At 43.4% G+C, this 22,780-nt stretch overlaps 1 protein-coding gene across 1 annotated transcript in view; it reads right to left on the bottom strand.

The window, feature by feature from the left end:
• Nucleotides 1-22,780, bottom strand: part of ATP6V0D1 (ATPase H+ transporting V0 subunit d1) — a 106,801-nt gene that overhangs the window by 32,239 nt on the left and 51,782 nt on the right. The window contains exon 2 of the mRNA XM_074202415.1: nucleotides 12,727-12,898. Within this exon, the coding sequence (XP_074058516.1) occupies nucleotides 12,727-12,898 (172 nt within the window). The remainder of the gene's footprint in view (nucleotides 1-12,726; nucleotides 12,899-22,780) is intronic.

The following is a 22,780-nucleotide window of genomic DNA, read 5'->3' as shown; positions in this document are numbered from 1 at the left end:
ATGTAATGGTGTGACTCAAAATATGCCCATCTATAAAGATTATATATAGCCTTCTTCATTCCACCCCATTTGCCTGGCCCTGGTCAAATATGCATGTCATTAAGGAGATACTGTGTGATACTGCTCTAGGCCACGAGCAGGAAAGGTTACTGGACTCCTGGATGGAAGAGGAGGTGGCCAGGAGTTCCTGGTCTGTCAGGTAATCACTATTGGGGATAAGAGCATGATGGAATCTGTGGTGCCCATGAAACTACACACAGCATGAAGATCTGTCTGATGCTACCACCACATGCCCAGGCACTGCTGAAGGGGATGGGAGGCTCCAACTCTGCCTTCCTCAGCATAATAAAAAGCAAGATCACTGTACCACCAGAGTCCAATACTCCAGACAGAAAGCTCTTTCCAGTACATAAGAGATCATCAGAGCAGAGAACTGACAAATCTGGGCTTCTTAATGGAGTAGGTCTTTTTGTCAAAGGGGTGGGGAATATTTGACATGATAATTACCCCCAAAAGAGAAGAGATTAAATGGCCTTCTTTGTTTTGGGAGGGTTTGGGGGGGAGCTGAAATAGTGAAGCTAATAAGCAGTCATAATGACTCCTCCTTTTTCCTTCCTGTCCCCCAACATAAGATTTTTATAGTTTCCCAGGGAGTTCAATGAGATTGGTACCAGTATTTGGAGGAGTCAAATAGAAGGTATTCCCCCCAAACTATGCCTGTGAGTACCTGCCCTGAGCCCAAGCCTGCTTCATAGGGGGTGTGTAGCCACTTCACCCAGAGGCCAAGGGAAGGCAGAAGCAATTCAAATACAAGTGCATATGTTAAAAACAGAAAAATGACATTCTGAGTACCCCCTTATGTCTTGGCAGAGGCAGAGGGTTATGAGGGTGTAGCACTGTACTTACTGTCAAACTCAGGTGATAAATGGCTTAGTTTTTGTCAAACTGCTTTTCCTGACTCCTCTTTCATTCTTAGCTCTAAAGGATCTGGGAGATAACAAACACAGATAAGTAAACTATCTATAAGATAAGGCAGTTGATGGTCTAGTCACTTTTGTTGAACTTTTTTCTTTTCTTTTAATCTGGAAGGGGAAGAGGATGGATATATATGAAAATAAGTGTTAGGACAAAAAAGTGATATAATACAAATATTTATTTACAAAGAATGAAATTCTGAAGTCAAAAATAAGCTAAGTCTCATAAGGAAATAAATGAGAAGCCATCTAGAAAGACCGATGTAGTAAAATAGATGAGCTTAAAGGTTTGCAGATATAGAGCTGGTAGGATCTGAGCAGTCCTCAAGTTAAGTCCCTTCATTTTTTTTGTTTGTTTGTTTTTTGCAAGGCAAGGGGTTAAGTGAATTGCCCAAGGTCACACAGCTAGGTAATTCTCAGATTTTATGAGGCTGGATTTGAACCCAGGTCCTCCTGACTCCAGGGTCAGTGCCCTATCCTCTGTGCCACCTAGCTACCCTAATCCCTTCATTTTTACAGAAGATGAAGTGATTGTTAATTCTAGCATCATACATGTCAGAAGCAGAAATTGAACCCAAGTCTGCGGACTTTGGAGCCAGGGTTCTTTCCAAACAGATTCAAAAGAAATAAGGGGGAAGGCTAGGTAAGTGAGAATCACTACATGAGAATGGAATGATCCTCAAAAAACTATGCTGGGAGAGCTAAAACTCAGGATAAAACTAAAACTGGTAGCAAAGGTGACAAAAGGGTTTTGAAAAATCTATACTGGAGAATCAATCAACCAGTACATTGTTAAATACCTATTGTGGACTAGGTACTTTGTTTGGGTTCCAGGATTGACCCAGCATGGTGGGCCACATCAAAGATGACACTGTTCTATGAGCAAATCACAACTGCAGAAGAAAAAAGGAATTGAGAGATGTGCCAGTTTAGAGTTATCTCCATCCCAACTGTTTAACTGCACATATAAACATACCCAACCAGTGGTACAGCTTTCCAGGCTCATACTGGTCTCATCAGTCAAAAACATTGTACCTTGACCCCGATATAGTGGTGCCATTTTGGTCCTCTGTGAGCACAAAAGATAGTAACCAGGCTCAGAAAGGTAAGAATGAGGTTGCTTCCCTCAAGGAGCTTATTTCCCTTTTCTAATTAAGAAAATAATAAGAAAATTAAGAAAATAATTAAGAATTTTTTTTTTCAAATTTAGACCTACCTTTTCTCCCTCCCACTTGAGAAAGCAAGAAAACAAAACTCCTGTTACAAACAAGTAGAGTCAAGCAGATGGTATCCCCCCAAATTATGCCTGTGAGTACCTGCCCTGAGTCCATGCCCTCTTCATCAGGGGGTGGGTGGCCGCTTCACCAGGAGGCCAACCGAAGGCAGAAGCAAGTACAGGAATGATCAGACAAACTTGTGATCTTTACAACGTTGTTATTGCATCAGTAATCTACAATAAACTTATCAGCTATAATTAAGCATTTACATGTAATCTATCTGAGAATATCCAAAAATATCTGTTAAGTAAATTTAGGGTGGGTAGGGGAATTATGAAAGTTTTCCTATAGAAAGTGTCATAATATTTGAATTTTTTTTTTTTGCAAGGCAGTGGGGTTAAGTGGCACAGCCAGGCAATTATTATATGCCTGAGGCCGCATTTGAACTCAGGTCCTCCTGACTCCAGGGCCAGTGCTCTCTCCACTGCACCACCTAGCTGCCCCAATATTTGATTTTTTTTTTAACAAAAACTGGGAATTCTAGGAGACAGATGTGAAGAGGAGGGACAATCCCGACTTAGGGATTGGAGGGTCACCTATAAGAGTATAGTTTGGTTAGTTCAACTCATAGAATATTTGAAAGGGAATAACAATGACAATTTTTAAAAAAATAAGGATTAGCATGTATAAAGTATTTGAAAAACACTTCACAATTATCATCTCATTTGGAAAAGCAAGTTTGAACCAAATTGTAAAGTACTTGAAATGTCAAACAGAGGCATTTGTACTTGATGCCAGGGAACCACTAGAGCTGGAGCAGGGGAGTGAAATGGTCAGACCCAAGCTTTGAGAAAAATCACTCTAGCATCTGTGAGGAAGATGGAGAGGAGCTGGAGGAGTCAGAGAGAAAAAGAAGACAAGGAAAGGATGGTGCCATTTCTCAGGCTGGCTAGGACAATGGTAGATTTTACAAGGATGAATATAAATCTTTGGGTTAAAAAAATATCAATCTTGCAAGTATATTATAGGCAAGGTGTAGCTTGATGACAATTTGTGCAAAAACTCAAACCAAACACTAGAGATTTTTGTGGGCTTTGGTGACTTTTGTAGACTTTAGTAGTCAAACAGTGTGGCATGGCAGCTCCTGAAGCTACTATCATCTCAAGCTTAGAAGAGGTCACAATCAAGGAAGGAGATAGTTCTTCTGTATTCATCTATGTACAAACTACAAACAAATCTGAGTTCAGTTTAGTTCTGAGTGCTGTTTTTGAAAAAATTGCTCATAAAGCTGGATCCTATCCAGAAAAAGGTGACTACTCTAGTAGAGGGACTGACAATACTACATGGGATCAGCTGAAGGAATGAGGGATTATTATCTTCAAACCTTAGATGGACAGGTTCCCTTAAAGGGGAGGGCTTTCCATTATTGGCAGTGAAGAAGGGATACTTATTAAGGTTCTGGATTGTCTAGATGGGCTTAGCTGCTCAAATTCTCTATCCTTTCTGGCACTAGGGATATAAACCCTCAAAGATTGAAAGCAGGGACAGGCCCAGGGCTTTTCCCATGTACCTTGCAAACCTCACTTTTTCCTTCTTTAAAATGAGTAGAACACAAGCTAACTTCCTAGCAGTGACTGTGAAGATCACAGACACTTGACTGGTGGTTTGTGACCTCTTGGTTACAAGGTGGTCAAGCTGTTTGGGGTTCCCTGCTCCCTTCAATTTAGCTAAATCCTACTTCCATTCCATAAGAGAAAGGAGTCTTGCTGGTCTCTATCAACCTCTCTCTCTCTCTCTCTTACATGGTGTTCAGTCAGTACCAACACACGCAGTATTTTTTCCCATAGATTTCGCAGGGACTTTCCCAGTTCTTAAGAAATGCCCTTTTTTACTTGTAGTCCCCACTGCCATTTGAATAACTGATGGATTCTAAGCCTGGGCTTTGACCTCTGACCTTCAGCTGTGTTCCAGGGATTTCTGGGCCCTTCCATCTGCCCCATGACAGAACCTCTCTGGATGTACTGTCACTCCCAGTTAGTTTCCACTCCTTGAGAGCACTGACTGACTGGCTCATTCTATAAGATTTGTGCTCCTGGCTTCATTAAAGAGCTTGGTTTGAACTTGATCGCTTCATAAATGCTTTTTTATTCATTCATTAGAAGCTCATCTAATTCAAGCCTTCATTTTACAGATGGAAAAAAAAACTCAGGGCCTGTGAACATTGACTTGACCAAAGTCACTTAAGGTAGTCCACCTCGAGCAAGAATTTGAAACCTGGGCACAATGTAGCAGAGTGGCCGACTTTGACTCAGAAAGCTGAAGTTCAAATTCTGACTCGGACATTTAGATTAGATATGGGATGACAACAACTCAGTTTCCTAGTCTGTAAAAACAGAGAAAGTAACACTTGCACATCCACCTTATAAATTTCAAAGGAAAGCACTGTAGAAACTTGAAAGTGCTCTCTAAATAGGACTCCTCTTTTGACACTGTTGCACATGCATAAGTTTATCACTGGCTAGATGGTAAGTTTCCTGAGAGTAGAGTCTGGGCTTCTTGCCGATTTTAACTCCGAGTGAAGCTAGTACAGGCTGAGTACATGGCAATCATTGCGGCCTGACTGGCTGGCTGAAATCAGGGAGAGAAGCCAGTGTGGCTCCTACCGAGCATCCCAGGACACACCACCCAGCCAGCCAAATGGCTGCAGAGATGAGTCACTGGAGCCTCCTCGAACCTTCTCTGCTCTCCAGGACTCCCACAGAACCCCAGCCAAGCTGCCCAGAAACAGCTGCTGCGGCCAGGGAGGCAGAGGGCCTGCCTGGGGCCAGAGAAGTGCAGGGAAACCCAATATGGGATCCCAGCCTAGAGCAATTCCTTCCAAATCCAGAGAGAGGAGGAGGGACCCGACATGACCCTCAGGAGTGACAGAAGCACCTGGCTCTGAGAAGGAGTGCAAATCTTACCACACCCAGTCCTGGAAGACTGCAATCAAAGTCTCCCTGGGGAGCAAAGCTGGCTGCTCCACTCGGTGGATGGTCACACTGGAGGGAGAGCAGAGGGGCTGGGCCTTGGCAACAGCTCTCCAAGGACCCCAGGGGCTGAGCTGGTTCCCTGATTGGGCCCCTTAGCAACTCAGTCTGAGTGGCTCCCATCTGACCTGAGTCCTGTGTGGATTCCCCTCCTCTCGACCCTTTGTCCTTTAGAACAAAGGTTCTTGATTTCTGTGTCTTGGACCCCTCTGGTGAAACGTAAGGACCCTTTCTCAGAATGTTTTTAAATGCAAAAAAATAATAGCAATAAAAGGACTGCAAAGGAAACCAATTATGCCAAAATAAAGTTGTCAAAATATTTTCAAAAAGTTTGTGGGACTCATGTTAAGACCCCTTCTCTAGACCTTGCCATTCAAGTCCTAGAGTGTGATGGCAAGAAAGGAAGCTGAGGTCTGTCCACCACTCCCTGGAGCATGACCTTGTCCTCTCAGACATAAGCCTCTTTTGCTTTCCACAGTTTCCCTAAGTTCCTTAGACAGAACGTTCCCCCTGCAGCCTCCTAGCACCAGCTTGGCTAGATTCTGTGGTCACTGGGTGAGTGTGGTGGGGGCAGAGGGACTGAGGGGGATCATGATCTGCTGACTAAGCAACTTGGTTGCTGGGACAGAAGGCGGCCTGGCAGATTTGGCAACGCCAGACCCCTCTGGGCATCTCTGGAGTTGGGGGAGGGTGACTCACCAGCCTCCAGTGCTTGAAGCCAACTGCTCTCGACTGTGTTACCCAGGGAGGCCATTGGTGAGCACAAGAGGGCAAGACAGGCTCACAAACCAGCTGCTCCCCTCGCTGTGGCCAGCAGGCCCCAAGACAAAGACGCTTCCTGCTGCTCCAGGCCAAGTCTGTGCAGGGGTGCAGGGGAAAGCTGGGGGAGAATCTTCAGTTCCCCACCCAATGGCCAGTGGCGACAGAACCTCCAGGGCCCATGACAGCTGGCAACCAGGCCAATTCCTCCAGAGGTCTGCCAGGGTAGCAATGTTCAGTAATTATTTCTTAGAATCATAGAATGTTGGGGAACTGGAGGAGCTCTTAAGATTATCTAAAACTGGTGACTAATTGCTCCCTTCTCTGAACTCCTGGGCCATCCAATGTCTGTATTTTTCAGTTCTTGTCTTCTCTTCCCAAGTAGGCCTTAAGTCTTCAAGGTTTGAGTTAAATGTCCTGTATCTTCTTTATGAATCCTAGGACAGGGTTGCCCACAAAGGGGACCTTGAGCCCTACTTTGCTGCCTTTACTTCATTTGTGTTGATTACACTTTTGGTCAGTGGCAAAGCCCAGGCTGATTATCATTTTAAAAATGACCTTTCACTTGTCTTTTGGCCTGGAGACAAGTCCATGGCTTTGTCTATACTTTGCTGTGTGTCTAGGATTATAAATCTGTACATATATATCTTCCTGGTAGGGTAGTGGAGAGGGAGGCTGTGGAGTCTTGCCAATATGTCACAATCAAACACAAAAAGTTGTGGCTAATATTTACATTGTACTGGCAGATTTGGCAGTGAAAAGCACTTTAGTAACATATTTGATCCTCAAAAAATATCTGGTCAGGGAAGGACTTTCATCAGGAAACTGAGGTTGAGAAAAACTAAGTGACCTGCCCTGGGACACATAGTCTTCTTGACCTCAAGGTCACCACGTGATCTATGATCCACTGAGTGGTCTGATATTCTACAGACAAACTCATGTCACTAATGGGTAAATTAGGGATCTTGTCTGTAAAAAGGATTTAATTAGATAAGGTTTCCAAAATTCTTTCCAAATCTTAATGAACTGGCTCCACAGATCAACAGGAAGGACTGAGTACTAGTTTCAAATGGTAAGAGGGAAGAAAGAGCTGGGTTAGAGGTTCAGTCAGAGGAAGGAGTGGAGAGTGGGTAGCCACTCTGAGCAAGTTGGTGGGGCCATGGAGGGTCTGGTCCCATGAACAGGTAGACCCTTAAGTCTGAACCCCATGCTAAATCAGGGGCAAAGCAAGGTGGAAAAGATATTAGGGAATGGATCATCGAGTTCAATTTCCAAAGTTTTACTAAAAAACTGAGACCTGGAGAATAAAAAAGGTGCAGAGGTGAGATTCAAATCTAGGGCCTCTGATCCCAAATGCAAGTATTGCATTTTTTTTCTGAGGTTAAGAGAGGAAAGAAGAAGACAGAAGGCTGTCCAGGCAAGACCAGGCAGGCACTAGATACAGTGTGGGGCAGAAGACACAGAACCAGAGATTCTGCTAAAAGAATAAGCCTCCTTCTAGCCTGAGTCCCTTCAGGTACTGCTGGAAGCTGGGATTCTGACTTGAGAGAGCCTGGAGAGATCCAGAGATGGCCACCTAGAAAGGCAAGGGATGATGATCTTGGGTTAAGGTAAGGGAAACTCCAAAGGGCTTCAGATAATACAATGTTCCCCTGGAGCAAAGCAAAGAATAATGGTAGTGAGGAGAAGGCATTTGAGAAATGAATTTGTGTGGGTAGGCCTATTGGAGGGGAGCCTGGAAAACATTTGAGCATCAACCAAGAGATCCAAGAAAGTATCAAAGAAGGTAAGACTTAGGTGCAGCCTCAGGGATATTATATCTAGGGAAATATTATGGCACAGTGAAAAGAAAAGAAGTACAGTGTTGGCAAACCTGGAAAATAGAATGGGTCCAGGTCTCTGATAATGAGGAAGTAAAAAATCTTGATAGAAGAAAAAGTCAGTCATGTCAGTAACAAGGGTTGTGATTTAAGAAAGAAATCACTAATAAAGTAGAGAACCCTAAATTCTTACTATAAAAGAAAAGGGGGAGATTGTGGGGAATATTTGGGTGTTTGGGCTCCATGAGAATGTGAAAGACTAAGGTCTGCCTATATTGTTGCCCACGGGCAGATACTGAGCTAATGAAAGATTTAGCCTCCATTTGATCAAAAACTGAAGTTATTGCCCCACCTGTTTTTAACTTAATCTAGAGTCTTGACCTTCTTTGCGCATGCTCAAGGTGATCTATCTGGCTATTTTTGCTCATTACTGTAATGAGCAGGGCAGGGGAAATGTATAGGAACCTATGTAGCAATTAGATTTTGGACCTCAGTCTATGATTGGCATGAGGGGACAGGAGCAAAGCCTTTCAAACTGCATAAAAGACCTTCCATTTCTAGGATTTCTTGCCCCCCTCTCTCCCATCATGAGAGAGGTATGCCATTTTGTTAAGATATCTTAATAAAAACCATTTCACAATTCAAAAAAAAAAAAAAAAAGAAGTATAGTGTTGGGAGATGTGGGTTCAAATTCCAGGTCAGTCAAATAAGTGATCAAAGGCAAGTGATTTTTTTTTAAGGTTTTTGCAAGGCAATGGGGTTAAGTGGCTTGCCCAAGGTCACATGGCTAGGTAATTATTATTAAGTGTCTGAGGCTGGATTTGAACTCAGATACTCCTGACTCCAGGGCTAGTGCTCTATCCACTGCGCCACCTAGCCGCCCCAAAGGCAAGTGATTTTTTAAAAAAATTTCTGAGCTTTGGTTTTCTCATCTGCAAAATCAGGTCAACAAGACTCACATTAATTACCTTATAGAAATACCAAAGGGAAACTAATTTGTGAACCATAAAAAACTATCTATCTAGCTATCTAAATGTAAGCTACTACCCCACATGGTTCAAGCCTCTCATTTTAATGAGGAAACCGAGGCTCAGACAAGGGGTGCCTTGTGCCTAGGATCAAAATGGTGGTCTGGAGCTCTGGAATTGACATAGAATTAGAGACCAAGAATCCTTCCTACAGCCCCCCCACCCCCACCCCCGACATAAGATTAAGCAGCTGTTGATCAAATATTCCCAGTCATGGAGAATTCACCAAGTACTCCATGAAGCAGCAGGTTCTATTGCTGGACAGCTCTCATCCTTTGAAAGCCCTTCCTTATACTGAACCACAATTCTTAAATTCCCCTCATTGGCTCCAATTCCCCCTTCATAGAGTAACTTGGTTTAGGCTGATTACCTACAAGATAGCTCTGCAGCTCTCTAAAGATAGTGAGTGACCCTATCTCTGCCTAAGTTCTCTTCTCCTTCAGACTAAATTTCCCTATATGATTTCTAGACCCTTCACTATTATCTCGTGGCTGTCTTCTAGTCATGCTCCAGTTTATCAATGTTCTTTTTTCACCAGACCTGAACACAATATTCCAGACACAGTCTTGAATGCAGACTACAATGGCACTGTCACTTCCTGGGATCAGGACACTCTACTCGTATTAATATAGCCCAATATTGGATTAGCTTTATTAGCAGCCATATCACACTGGTCTAAGATTGAGTTAGGGTTTTTTCCCCAAGCAACCATATCATACTTAACTGCCAGAGTCTAGGGAAAGAGTCATCATAGGGGGAAACAGGTGATAAAAAACAGTGGGTGAATGTCACAAGGAGCTCTGCTGGCCTTGAATCCTAGGAAGGAGGATGAAGAAAATTCATCACTTTTCTGTCACAAGTATCATAGATTCATCAGGAATAAGCCCAAGGATGAGAATGATATGAATACAGGAACTAATCACAATAAGGAAGGTCACAACCATTTCCAGGCTTATGATGTCTCAAGGGTTGCTCATGACCCCATTTAAGGTTTTCTTGGCAGATACAGGAGTAGTTTGACATTTCCTTCTCCAGTTCATCTCCAGCTCCAGATGTGGAAACCGAGGCAAACAGACTTAAGTGACTTGCCCAGGGTCACGCAGCTTCTGCAAATGAATCTTCCTGACTCTAGGTTTGGCACTCTTTCTACTCCACCACCTCATTACCCCAAGGGCTGCATTAACAACCCTAGCACTTAACATTTTTCAAAGTACTTTCACAACCCTTTTCTCAATTTGTTCCATATGTGATACTATGGAGTAAGGAATAGAATGCCGTAGCAGAAAATACACTGGATTTGAACTTTAAAAAAAATCCTACTGTCTGTTACCTACTTCCCCTGACTAAGCCTCAGTTTCCTTACCTAAACCAGAAAGGGAGTAAACTGGATCTCTCCCTGGTCCTGTAGCCTATTATTCTAAGGTATGGGAATTCCTCTTCAGAGAGATAAAAACAAGAGATTCCACAGATGCTGAATTCCATCCACTGTGGCAGAGCCAGTTCTCAGATCTGCTCTCAGGTTTTATCTCTGGCCTCAACCACCATAGTAGCCACATGATTCTTCCCTCCAGTCTCATCAGTCCCCTCTGCACCCCTTGGGGGCTAGGTCAGCTAGTTTTTACTCCTTCCAGTCTCACTCTGGGCTGATACTCAAACAGGCAAAGATTTAAGTAGAGACATAATCCAACAAGCAGCTGGGGAGGAAATCAGGACAGAGAGTTCTATCCCCTAGGGCAAACTACGCAGGAGGCCAAACTCTTCAACTGAGAGCTAAGGAGGGGGAGTGGAAGGGAGTGCCGAGCCCGGGCAGAACACACTTCTTTTTTCCCAAGTTGCTATATATCCCTGCTGATGAAGGAAGTGGTTTTTGCCATTTCAAGTACATTTAATTCCCACTATTACCCTCAGGCAAAGTGCCATGCTGTCCCACCACCAAACAGTCACTTGCTTGTGTCCTGGTTTCTATTTCACAACCTGTACCATTCTCTATAGGTTCAAAAATCGTCCCAGAAGCAAAGAGCTGGCCCTTGCAAGGGATTCTCCTCAACAAGGAGAGGCAGTTCTGGTCCACTGAGAACACCAGGGGAAGCCACTGGATCCTCAGGGCAAGGCCTGGTCTTCTATAAGAAACACCGCTAATAAAGTTAGGTCCTAAGGGGCACAGACCCTTTGAAGAGGCCCAGAAGGGAAAGTGAGGACAAGAATCAAGCACAAAGACTCTAGATATTGGTCTTACCTCAAGTTTCAAACTAGTTTAGTGAGTCTCTTTTAATTGATTCCAAAAACCTGGGGGATTACCCATACAATAGATCCAAAGGCCTGGCTACACAGGACTATGTAAAGTGTTAAGAATAACAGCAAAAATGGAAAGGCAAGGGACTCAACTACCAGCAGCATGGACTATGGAACCGAAGGACAGGAAGTCAAGTTATACTGAGCCCAGTCCAAATGGAAAGCAATAAATTCTTATTGATGGGAAGAAAGTCATCATCCAAAGGAACTTGAGGAAGGCAGGGCAGAGCCGGCCCCCGTTCCTACTGTGCTTCCCCCCAGTGCCCCAGCAAACAGTAAAGCATTTCTCCCAAAGCTATTTCTAGAGAGAGAGTGGATAGGGTTTTTAGGGCCTTCTCTGTGAATGAGCCAGTTCCATTTTCTCTTCTTCCCACATGTTTTCACCCCTTTCCCATCCTTCATCCCCTAGAAAACTACCCAGTCACATAGGAAAGGCCAAATGAGGGTACTCTGCACTGAAATGATTCCCAGAAAATTTTTATCAGGAGCCTGGCCTTGAGGTTTTGTAGGTAATGCCCTGGGGCTACTGTTGCCCTTTAGTCCTACCAGTGGATACTCTTTAGCTCTCAGACTCCTGGGGAAAGGAGTGATCCAAGTAGTAAGAAAGGACTTTGGGAAGGAATAAACTCCAATCTCTAAGCCCCTCTAATCCAGCAAAGGTTCCCCCCCAAGGAGGGCATCCAGGGCAAAGTAAAACGGGTCTGCTGTCTCCTGCTCTCTTGCTGCAAGGAACAACCCCATCCAACCTAAAGCACATTCCTTGGACTGGCTCAGGTAGCCCACTCTGGTTGCTCCAGAGCTTGTCTAAGTGGCCACTCCCTACGGGAGAGGGAGGGAGGTGTGAGAAGCATGAGGGACAGGAAGCCCCAGCCCAGTAACAGGCACCCAGCCATGTTCCTTTGCATGTCCTCCTAGGGGAATGGGCTACTATCTCTGGGGCACACCTGTTTGCCACACGGGCCCAGGGAGCAGAGTATTTTTACAGGTAACTAGGGAACAGAAGAGGACCAAACATAGCTCTTGGAATGACCATCTCCCTAATAAAGGGGATGGGCTGTAGACAGGGTTATAAGGAACCATCAGAGCTGGTCTCACCCTCTCCAGCTGTTCTATTAACTCAGAGCACACTCATAAAAGTTGGAAAGCCACATGTCTGACTACAGAACCACTTAGCTTTTCCGCCTGCTCTCCCTTCCCTCCCTACATCCCCATGAAGGTTACAGTTCCTTTTGGCTAGATAATAATAGCCAAGAGGCAGGCAAGTTGCTTTTCAAGCTCTGGATAGAGTGAGCAAGTCCATTCTAAAACAAGGAACATCTCTTTTCAAAGCAGTCAGAGGATCTTGGCTGAGATAGGTCTTAGAAGATCAGAGGGCCAAAGAAGCAGTCATTTATGGAAAATCACACAGCTAGAAAGCAACAGAGTTGGGGCTGGAAGTTGGTTTTCTGGATTCCCAAGTTGAGGCTCTATTATATCAACCTCCATCACTAACCAATTCAGCTACCTTCAAGTACAAAAGGGTAAGCCCGAGTCTGTTAATGATTCTACTCCAATGTGCTACAAGGACTAAGCATCCTTCAGCTTCAGGGGAGGGATTTAATCCTTACGTGATGAAGTCCAGGAAGCTGGCCAGTGGTTCATAGGCATGATTCCTCATGTGGCGAAACTCTACCACCATCTTCTCTTTGAGTTTGTCATCAATGACTGACACAGTGAGTGGGGATGCTTCATTTGCCAGGAAGTTCCCATAGTCTGTGCTCTGGAGGTGTAGTTTCAGATCTAGAACATGAAGGAAGGAGAGAAAGAAGGTTGACAAGAGATCAAAAGAGGTTCAATATCTTACTCAAAGACACCAATCCCTCCTCTAATCCCTTTACTGTCCTGTTCCAACCCCAGGGCCAACTAATGGTAATATTTGATATTTTATGAGTTCAAGTTCAAATCTTTCATTTTATAAAAAAATTAGGTGACTTCTTCAAAATCACACAACAATTAACTAAGATCAGAATCTAAGTTTTCTGACTCTCAGGAAAGTCCTTGTCCCACTCCACTGTTCTGTCGTGAAATTCAGGCCTGTCACTATTCCCAAAGAACAACTCTAGTCCTAAAGTCCTGTCAGTACCTTGACCTTCCTTTCCTCCACCCACAAAGCTCTGAAATTTTTTGTGTCTCACTTTTCTATTCATTTTAGAAAACACAGGACTAGGATGACTCAGGCATCCAACAAACCTACGTAAGGAATGTCTTAAGGAACTAGGCCTAACACTAGATAGCTGGAATCCATTGCCCACTCCATGAGGTTAGATAGGAAAGGTCTGACTTATCTCCTGAATATGATCCTTCACTTATAGAAATAGTTCAATTTTTGAAATATATGACTACCCCCCTTTGCAGATGGCTGGAGGGGAAGAGGGAGGGAATAACATACGGTTAGCTACCCTGCTTCCCACTTGATCACCAAATATACAGCCCTTGGTCAATAAGTGATATAAAATAATATATCTGCCTGCCCTAGTCAGAGGCATCAGAACACAGATTGAGGATTCTTGTCTCTAACATTCAATTAGAACATTAGAGATAGAGGGGAAACCTCACCCCTAGAGCTGACTTCACTTGCACTTCACAGAGTTCCTTTTTGTTATCCAGAAGCTTACAATTAGAGGTTTAACCTCCTGAGACCTGTGGTTTGGCATGAGGTCACCTCTCTCACTTCTCTCCAATCACCTACGTTATATCATATCCCTCAAAGTTTGTTCTTCCTTCCCTCTTTCCACAGATTTTAGAATGGGGCGGGGGAGTCAAAGTAGAGGCCTTCACCCCTCCAAGTAGATTTTCCTCCCTACTCCCAAAACTCCAAAAGGCCAAGATACTAGTCTGGTCTTCAAATAAAAGTACTACCAGGATGAGGTTGGGAGCAAGAACGAGAGATGGGAAAAACACAACTCCCATTGTTTTAGGAGTACATGATAAGTCATTCAAGCTGATAGAAGAAAGGGATGATAGCAAATCTCAACACAGACAGATCTCACAATAGTACGACTAATAGTAACAACAGCTAGCACTTTAGAGGTCTTTACGACTGGGCAAAGTATAGGGTAAGTTTTTTTATTTTATATTCACTATGACTTTGGAAGGTAGAGGGAATGAAAAGAGAACAATATTTAGAACCTATTGTCTGCTCAGTACTTCACAGATATGGTCTCATCTGATCCTCACAAACAATTTTACAAGGCAGGTACTATCAATTACTCCCAAGTGGGTGACTTTCCCAGGGTTACACAGTTAGTCAGCATCTGAGGCCACATTTGAACTCAAGTCTTTGCAACTCCAGGTCCAGGACTCTATATACTGGACCACTTTACTGCCAAGATATATTATATAAGGACTGTTTTTATTCTCATTTTACAAATGAGGAAATTAAGACTAAGCTAAATAAATGACTTGACCAAGGTCACACAACCAGGAACTGCTTGAAGGAGGATTTGAACTTCTATCTCCTGATTGCAAATCTAATACTCTACCCACTGACAACTATGACTGCTCAAGATATATTAAGGGATTTCAACTATCTGATCGTCTGCTAGAGGTCTCTATAATTAAAAAAAAAGCAATTGTTAAATTCTGGACTTGCCTTGAGATAGCAAAATACCAATCTAATATACCAAAGATGCAATCTACCAGTGATGAATGGGTAGGACAGCTCTTTAGCTCAGATATTACTAAACTTGAGTTTCTTCCCTGGGAACAGTTTTGGTTAAGATGTACAAATATTAGGGGTGGCTAGGGGGTGCAGTGGAAAGAGCACTGACCCAGGAGTCAGGAGTACCTGAGTTCAAATCCAGCCTCAGACACTTAATAATTATCTAGCTGTGTGGCCTTGGGCAAGCCACTTAACCCCATTGCCTTGCAAAAAAAAAAAAAAAAAGATGTACAAATATTACAGATGGCTCTATCTCTGCCTGACTGGACATGGGTTTGTAAGGAGGGAAAACGACCTAAAATAGAATCCACAAGTGACAGTATGGTGTAGGGGAAGAACAGAGGCCCTGAAGTTGAACTTGGCTCTCCTTGTGACATTGGGCAAGTCATAGAACCCCAGAATTCCAGAGCTAGAAGGGGACCCCAGTGGCTATCTTGTCCAACCAGTCAGTTGGAGGCTGACAAAAGCTCACTGTCATCCATTCAGTGAGGGGTCACTTTGCTTGAAGCGCTCTAATGAGGAGGAACCCCTAACTCCCAAGTCAGTCATTTTTGTATAGCAATAATTATCAGGCAATTCATCTACGACCTGTAAAGTTCAAATCCACAAATGTTTTTGTAGCTCCACCCAGTGTTCCTCATTCAGTCCTTTCCTTTCTCCGGGGTTCTTCCTTTGGTAAGATGATTGCTCAGGCCCCTTCCAGCTGTACATGCTCTGAATTTAAAAATCCAAGCATTTCCCCCATCCTGAGGCCTAGCATCAGCCCTGGGGACCACTGGAGCTGAGAGCCATGGTGGATAAGAACCAAAGATAAGAACACCATGTTCTCCTGTTTGGCACAATAAGACAAGCTAGCCCAACAGCAGGCAGCCCTAGACTGTCTATTTATCCATTCCATTCATTAGGTGGAGGATAAAATCAACAGTGATAGCTTATCTTTAGGGCTAGGGTGATTTCCTCTACACTCACCACACGTCGTTAACAGAACAAACTTTTCCCAGAGGTTATCGGGTAAAATCCTGATAATGGAAAGCCTACTGAATCACTCATCCAAGAAAGGGCACAGCCTGGTCCTAAACACAGGGAAGGAGGGAGATAGGGTAGAAAGACCACTAGATTTTACACCAGAAGCCCTGGAATAGAATCCAGGCCCTGCCACTCAACACCTTGGGATTGTGGGCAAGTCAATTTTCCTAAGTCTCAATTACCTCATCTAAGAAGGAAAAAAAGGATTTAGACCAGATGATTTTGAAGTTTCCTTAATTGATTCCATCAAATTTAATGGAGCACTGTTTTGAAGAGATGCTCCAGGATTTACAAAGCTTGTTATTTCCTAGTATATCCAGGTATAAGTTTCACCTGGAATTCAATACCCCTCCACAAACTAGTTCCAGACTCCCCATATAACCTTTATTTCTACTGGGGGGGGGGTTAAATGAAGAACAAAGTTTACTAACTACAACTTTTAAAAAGTTGTCTTATGTATTATGTCATTTTGTTATCTCTAGTGTTTTCTTTCTTCCTTTTGGACCTGATTCTTCTCTCATAACACAGTCAATATTGATCTATGTTTAACATGGTTGCAAATATCAGATTGCTTTCTGTCAGGGGGAGGAGGTAGGGAGAAGTTAGAAATTGCAAAACAAAACCTTGCAAAAAAATGATTGGTAACAAAGACCTTCTATCCCAATCTGATTAGCGTCCTTTCCATCCCAGGACACTAATTCCACTCCAGCCTCTGGGGTATTGCTCAGCTTCCTCACCAATCCTATCTTACCTATTTGACAACATCTTTCCTAACTACTCCAGATCACAGGATATTTTCTCCCCTTTCTGCCATCCAAGAACACTTAACTAGAACCATGGACTCTGGATTGGTTTATGGATACATTTTATTATTCTTTAATTTATTGCTTTCATGTAGCTAAGTTTTATGGAAATTCCTTGGAGGCAGAGGTTATGTTTTCTCTCATGTCCCAGAATATTTAGTACAAAACTGCTCATGATATTCATTCAATGAATACATGATTTTCTGAGGGCAAGCTGGCAGATTTCTGATCTGACTACACCCTGAGAACCAGATGGACATAAGGAAAAATTGGTCCCACTGAGCTCTGTTCTGAAGACAAGTGGCAGACACTTATTACAAAGGTCCTTCCCTTTGGCCAATGATTTCTAACTTCTGGAATTCAGTTGCCTCACCTGTAAAATGTGGAGACTGGATAAACTCCAGGGACCCGTAGAGTGTGCACATTTCTAGATGCTACGATTCTAAACTTTGAATCAAGACAATGAGCATCTGAATGGGGACAAATGGTCTCTGGTTACAGTTTCCCCAAGGGTTTTTAGAGTCTTGGAAAGCACCCCACCCTGCCCCACCCCTCCCAGAAGCTCAGGATAAGCAGAAGGTGTAGCTGAGGCATGGAGGGAGGGGGATCTGGGCCCCCTGAGAGACTGTCTTCAGGCAGAATGTTAACATTGGACAAAACTTCTGCAGTACAGTCCCAACCTAACCAGAAAGATCTTCCCCTTCTGGGACTATAACTCTAGGAATCCTGGGTTGAGGCTAAAAAGAGGGAATAGTAATAGAAGAGGTATTCTGTCTTATCCCAGGTCCCTGGTCACCCCTATATTCCACAAGGGCAGAGTTCTCTTGCACCCCCCCCCCCCCCAAATCCAACTCAGAACTAGGCATGCATGCAGTAGGTATTTCTTAAATGCTTCTGTTGATTCAAAGTTTGTGTTGTGCTGACACTAAACATTCTGAAGCTAGTAGTGCCAAGACTTTCTGGAATAAGGGACAGGGATGGGATCTGCCTCGTGGTTTCTACTTGGAGCAGAGGAAATCCAAAGGGACTTTGCCGAGAATCATTCTAAAAGCCCAAGAAGTTTTTGTTACCAGGAAATTAATTTTAAAAAGCCACTGGGGAAGCTATGGAGGGGCCTTTCCAGACCATTCTCTCTGGCATGGTCCCATTTCTCCCCATGAACTGGAGAGAGGTGACAGTTTACCAGTCATTGAGGCGACCCAAAGAGGGATCTGGGGAATGTGACTCTTCGAGTCAGGACCAGTTAATCCCTCCCTATATTCTAGGGGGTGGCTTTCCATAGCCCAAAACAGCCAGACAGAGACCACACAGGGATTCTGAACTAGCTCTGACCCTATTCTAGAAACCCAGCCACTCAGGGACAAGGCAAGAGAACAATTTTGCATCTTTGCTTTTGATTGACACTGCAGCCCTTGGAGCACAAAGGCTGGGGGAGGCTGGGGGTCTAGTGAGCTTCTGCAGGCTGCATTCTACATCAAGCTGCTCCTCCTCAGAGGGACTCCTGCAGAGTCCTGTTCTACATGAGGGCTATAGGACTGGGCTAAGAGGGAGAGATCCAAGATCTCAGGGAGGGGAAGTCTGGAACTCATTGTGGGCTTCGTGGGAGACCTAACCATTCGGTGCTAATACCTAGGTTCCCTGGCCCCAGTAGACAGGGACAGCCATTGACCACTTAGAACCTTGAGGGTTTCAAGGACACACGTAGGTTGATATCTTGGAACTGGGTTCTGAGATGGTATGATGACAACATGCCAGGCTGGGCATAATGCCTCAACATCCCAGTGATAACAGACACCAAGTTGGCAAGGAGTTTTGGTGACACAAAGAATCTCAAACATGCTTAAGGCTGCAGCAAAGTCAGCAATTCTGGTTTGTACAGGGGACAACAGGACCTCAGTTCATTTTTTTTTTCTAATTCTAATCCACTCAGTTCTTTCCATTACTCTGTTCTAATCCCCTGTTCAACACACTCAAAGATAAGGGGTGGGGGGATAAGGTTGAAGCTGGAGGAAGTAAAAGGATTAGAGAAAAATCACAGAATAACAGATTTAGGATAGAAGGTCATCAAGTCCAACTTCCTCATTTTACAGGTCCAGGGACTTGCCCAGGGTCACCTGGTTAGTTAGACTCTGAAGTGAGATTTAAAACCAGCTCTGCCTGTATCCAAATCCAGAGCCTTACCAATATCATGGGAGTCACGAGAAATGAGAGTGCGAAAACAGCTCCTATCATCAAGAAACTTGCATTCAAATGAGGGGGAGCTCAAACATAAAAACTACAAGACACATTCAGAGCAGGTGGAAGGTAGGTTGGAGAAGAAGGCCTCTTGAAGAAGGCAGGGTCTTAAAGGAAGCTGGGAAGTTAGTGCAACAGCACAAAGACAGGAGATGCACTATCCTATGGAAGGAAGAGCTAGGAGGCTGGCATGGCTGAGGGAGCAATGTGTGAGAAGAATGTCAATTTGGAAAAGGGCCAGATTAGGAAGCACTTTAAATGCCAAAGCAAGTTTCTATTTGCTTCTAAAAGTATTAGTAAGCCTCTGGAGTTTGGAATAGGGGCATGACATGGTCAGATGCCTGTTTTTAGGTTCTAGCAGCAGTGTGGAGCATAGGTTGCATAGGGAGAGACTTGTGGCAGGGATTCCAGTAAGAAGGCTACTTGAGAGGTGATAAGGGACTGAATTCTAATTGTAGCTAATGAGATTCTGAAGAGAAGGTAAAGAAAGAAAAGGACCAAGTATAAAACTTTAGAATATACCTTAACAGTAGGCATGACATGAAACACTGGTTGGTTCTTGTCCTAAGTTATTGAAGACCAAAATGAAATCACTAGGTTTGCGACAAATTACATGTGCCTGACTGCGGCTGATTAAACCAATACAAGCTCGGAATACTCTAGCACAGGTTGGGCACAAATAATCCATGTGAACACTGGGATGGATACTCTAAATTTACAGATGTCATGTTTCCTTTAAGCTGCTTCAATTTTGCCTTCCCTATAGAGAGTGCAATATCCTCACTGATAAGGGCATGCTATGCCGGGCAATCCTGTGCCAGTGTCTCCCTTACTGCACAACCAATTCTAAAGTTCTTCAAAGAGACCTTCAGGGTGTCTTGGTATCTCTTATTCTGAACCCCTTGTGATCGCTTGCCCAGTATGAGTTCTACATAAAATAGTTTTCTTGGCAAGTGTATATCTGGCATTCCAACAATGTGTCCAGCCCATTGTAGTTGCACTCTCCGTAGTAATGCTGGAATGTTAGACAGTTTAGTTCGAGGAAGGACCTCAGTGTCTGGTATCTTCTCCTGCCAGGTGATCATCAGAATCTTCCTAAGATAATTTAAATGGAAGTGATCCAGTTTCCTGACATGGTGCTGGTAGACTGTCCAGGCTTCGCAGGCATATTGCAATGAGATCAACACAACAACTCTGTAGACCTTCAGTTTGATAAGCAGTCTTCTCTCCCTCACTTTCTTTCAGAGCCTCCCAAATACTGAGCTAGCTCTGGCAAGGCAATGGCAACTTCATTGTCCATGTGTACCTCCTTAGAAAGGGCATTGCCAAGTTAAGTGAATTTGTCCAGTGCTCAAAATGTCTCCATTTGCTGTAATCAATGGTTCCACATGTGGATGGTGTGGTGCTGGCTGATTGAACACCTATGTCTTCTTGGTGTTAATTGTTAGATCAAAATTAGCACAAGAAGTAGAGAATCCATTCATACTTCGTTGCATCTCAGCTTCAGAGGCTGCATTGATGCACAATCATCTACAAACAGAAGATCACACACCAACACTCCTTCAACTTTAGTCAAGCTTGGAGTCTTTTCAAGTTAAAGAATTTGCCATTAGTGCAGAAACTGACCTTGAGGTCATCTCCATCCTCAATGAAAATGTTTGATAACATGGCTGAAAACATCATGCTAAAAAGTATGGGAGCAAGGACACAGCCTTGTTTCACTCCATTGGTGACTGGGAAATCCTGAGTGCATCAACTACTATACAGAACCTGGGATGCATGCTGCATTAAGATTGATGTATAACACTGATGAACTTCTCCAGGAAACCACATTTTGACATAATTTCCCCTAAACCCTTATGACTGATGGTATCAAAGGCCTTGGTCAGATCTACAAATATTGTATACAGACCTATATTCTGTTCCTGGCATTTTTCCTGGAGTATTTGGCAGTAATCACCTTATCAACTATTCCTTCACCCTTTCTGAAGCCACACTGGCTCTCAGGGAGGTGACCATCTTCCAGGTGAAGGAGCATCCTATTGAGAAAGACTGGCAAGAATCTTACCAGCAATGACTAAAAGAGAAACATCCCTGTGATTGTCACAGGACAATTTATTCCCTTTATCTTTATAGAGATGGACAATGGAGGCATCCTTGAATTCTTGGGGATAACCTCTTCATGCCATATAACCTAGAAGTTTTCAGGCAATTTTTAGATAAGCAATGGACCCTCTACCTTGTAGAACTCAACTAGAATAGAATCAGCACCAGGTGCTTTACCACTTGAAAGGAGCCAAAAGGCATTCAAAACCTCTTCTTCAGTTGGAACTTCAGTTAGTAACTGATTGACTTCAACTTGAAGTAAACAGTCAAAGGCTTCTGCATTGACTGATGATTGTTAAGAACACTATGGATGTGTTCAGCCCATCTCTCTAGGATCATGTCCCTATTGTTGATCAATGTGATCAGCACTGAGTAGTTGAGAAACACCATGTCTTTGGCTCATAAACAGCCTTCAGGGCATCACAAAAATATGTTGGCTTGTTACTGTCTATGTAAAACTGAATTTCATCTGCCTTCTTACTGAGCCACAAGTCCTGCATCTCTCTAAGCTTTGCTTGGACTTTCCTTTTGATGGAATTAAGAGCTGCTATCTTAGAAATAGATGTACTATCCTGCTAGTAACCCTGTGGAGTTCTCATTTTTTACTTAGCAGCTTCTGTATTTCCCCATCATTTTCATTAAACAACTCTTGGTGTTTGCAAGTGTTCTGGCCCAGATGAGCAAATGCAGTGCTGTACACCAGATCTCTGAAAGCTGCCCACAATTTTTCTGCTCCACTGTTGCCAACTGTATGTTGGCTCAGTTTTCCCTCCAAGTTAGCAGCAAACTGTTCCTGCTCATTGAGACACTCTAATCTCTTGGCATTAATTCTTTTAGTATACATTTTGCCTTGAGGCCACAGTTTTGGTTGAATGTGGATATTTAGCTTAGAGAGGGTGAGTCTATGATCAGTTCAGCACTCTGCACACACATTGCCACATTCTGTCTGTCTCTTCTCCTTACAATCACATAGTCTAACAGATGCCACTGTTTGCTATGAGGGTGCATCTAGGCAGTGTTATTGCATTTGGGTAAAGGTGTTTGTGAAGTAAAGATCATGAGATATGCAAGTCCTCAGTGGAAGGTGACCATTGCTGTTGCTGTTTCTAACTCCATTCCTCCCATCCCTGCCATGTCTGATAATCTGAGCCTACTTTAGCATTAGAATTATAAGCTTATCCTCTTTTAGTACTTTGATGATAACAGTCTACAGGTCTTCATAAAATTTTTCTTTAACTTCATCAGTGTTCATCAAGGTGGGAGCATAGGCATTGATGATGGTGTGGCATGGCGTTTTCCTGGAAGTAGCAATCTCATTGTCATGAGCCTGTTGTTCATGCCTTTTGGTAGGCATTCAAGAATACTGACTAGATTAGTATTGATTACAAAACCTACCCCAGTTTCACAGCACTCCCCTTCATTGTGACCACTCCAAAAAAACATGTATCCAGCTCCAACTTCAGTAAGCTGGCTTTCATTTGCCAAACTTGTTTCAATCAGGGTTGCTATTCAGATATTATACCTGCTGAGCTCTCTTGTAACAAGAACTGTTCACCTTTCAGGTCTACTGGATCTTGTATTGTTTGTGAACATGCACGTTCCATGCACCAATAGTGAGTGGAATCTTCTTTGAAGAAGTTTTTGTAGATTTTTTTGTGTCTGGACCACACTGTGGGATTCCCTGCCTGCCATAGTAATCAGGCCAGGGTTGCAGACAATTTTTAAGTCACCTTTTCTAACCCTTTCCTCACATCAGAAGGTGAGCAGTGTGATCCTTAAAAGGACTGCTCA

This window comes from Macrotis lagotis, chromosome 1 (genome assembly GCF_037893015.1).
Source record: "Macrotis lagotis isolate mMagLag1 chromosome 1, bilby.v1.9.chrom.fasta, whole genome shotgun sequence".
In the NCBI taxonomy this organism is placed as follows: Eukaryota; Metazoa; Chordata; class Mammalia; order Peramelemorphia; family Peramelidae; genus Macrotis; species Macrotis lagotis.
Note: the sequence above shows the minus strand (reverse complement) of the source record. Positions and strands in the feature narration are given on the sequence as shown.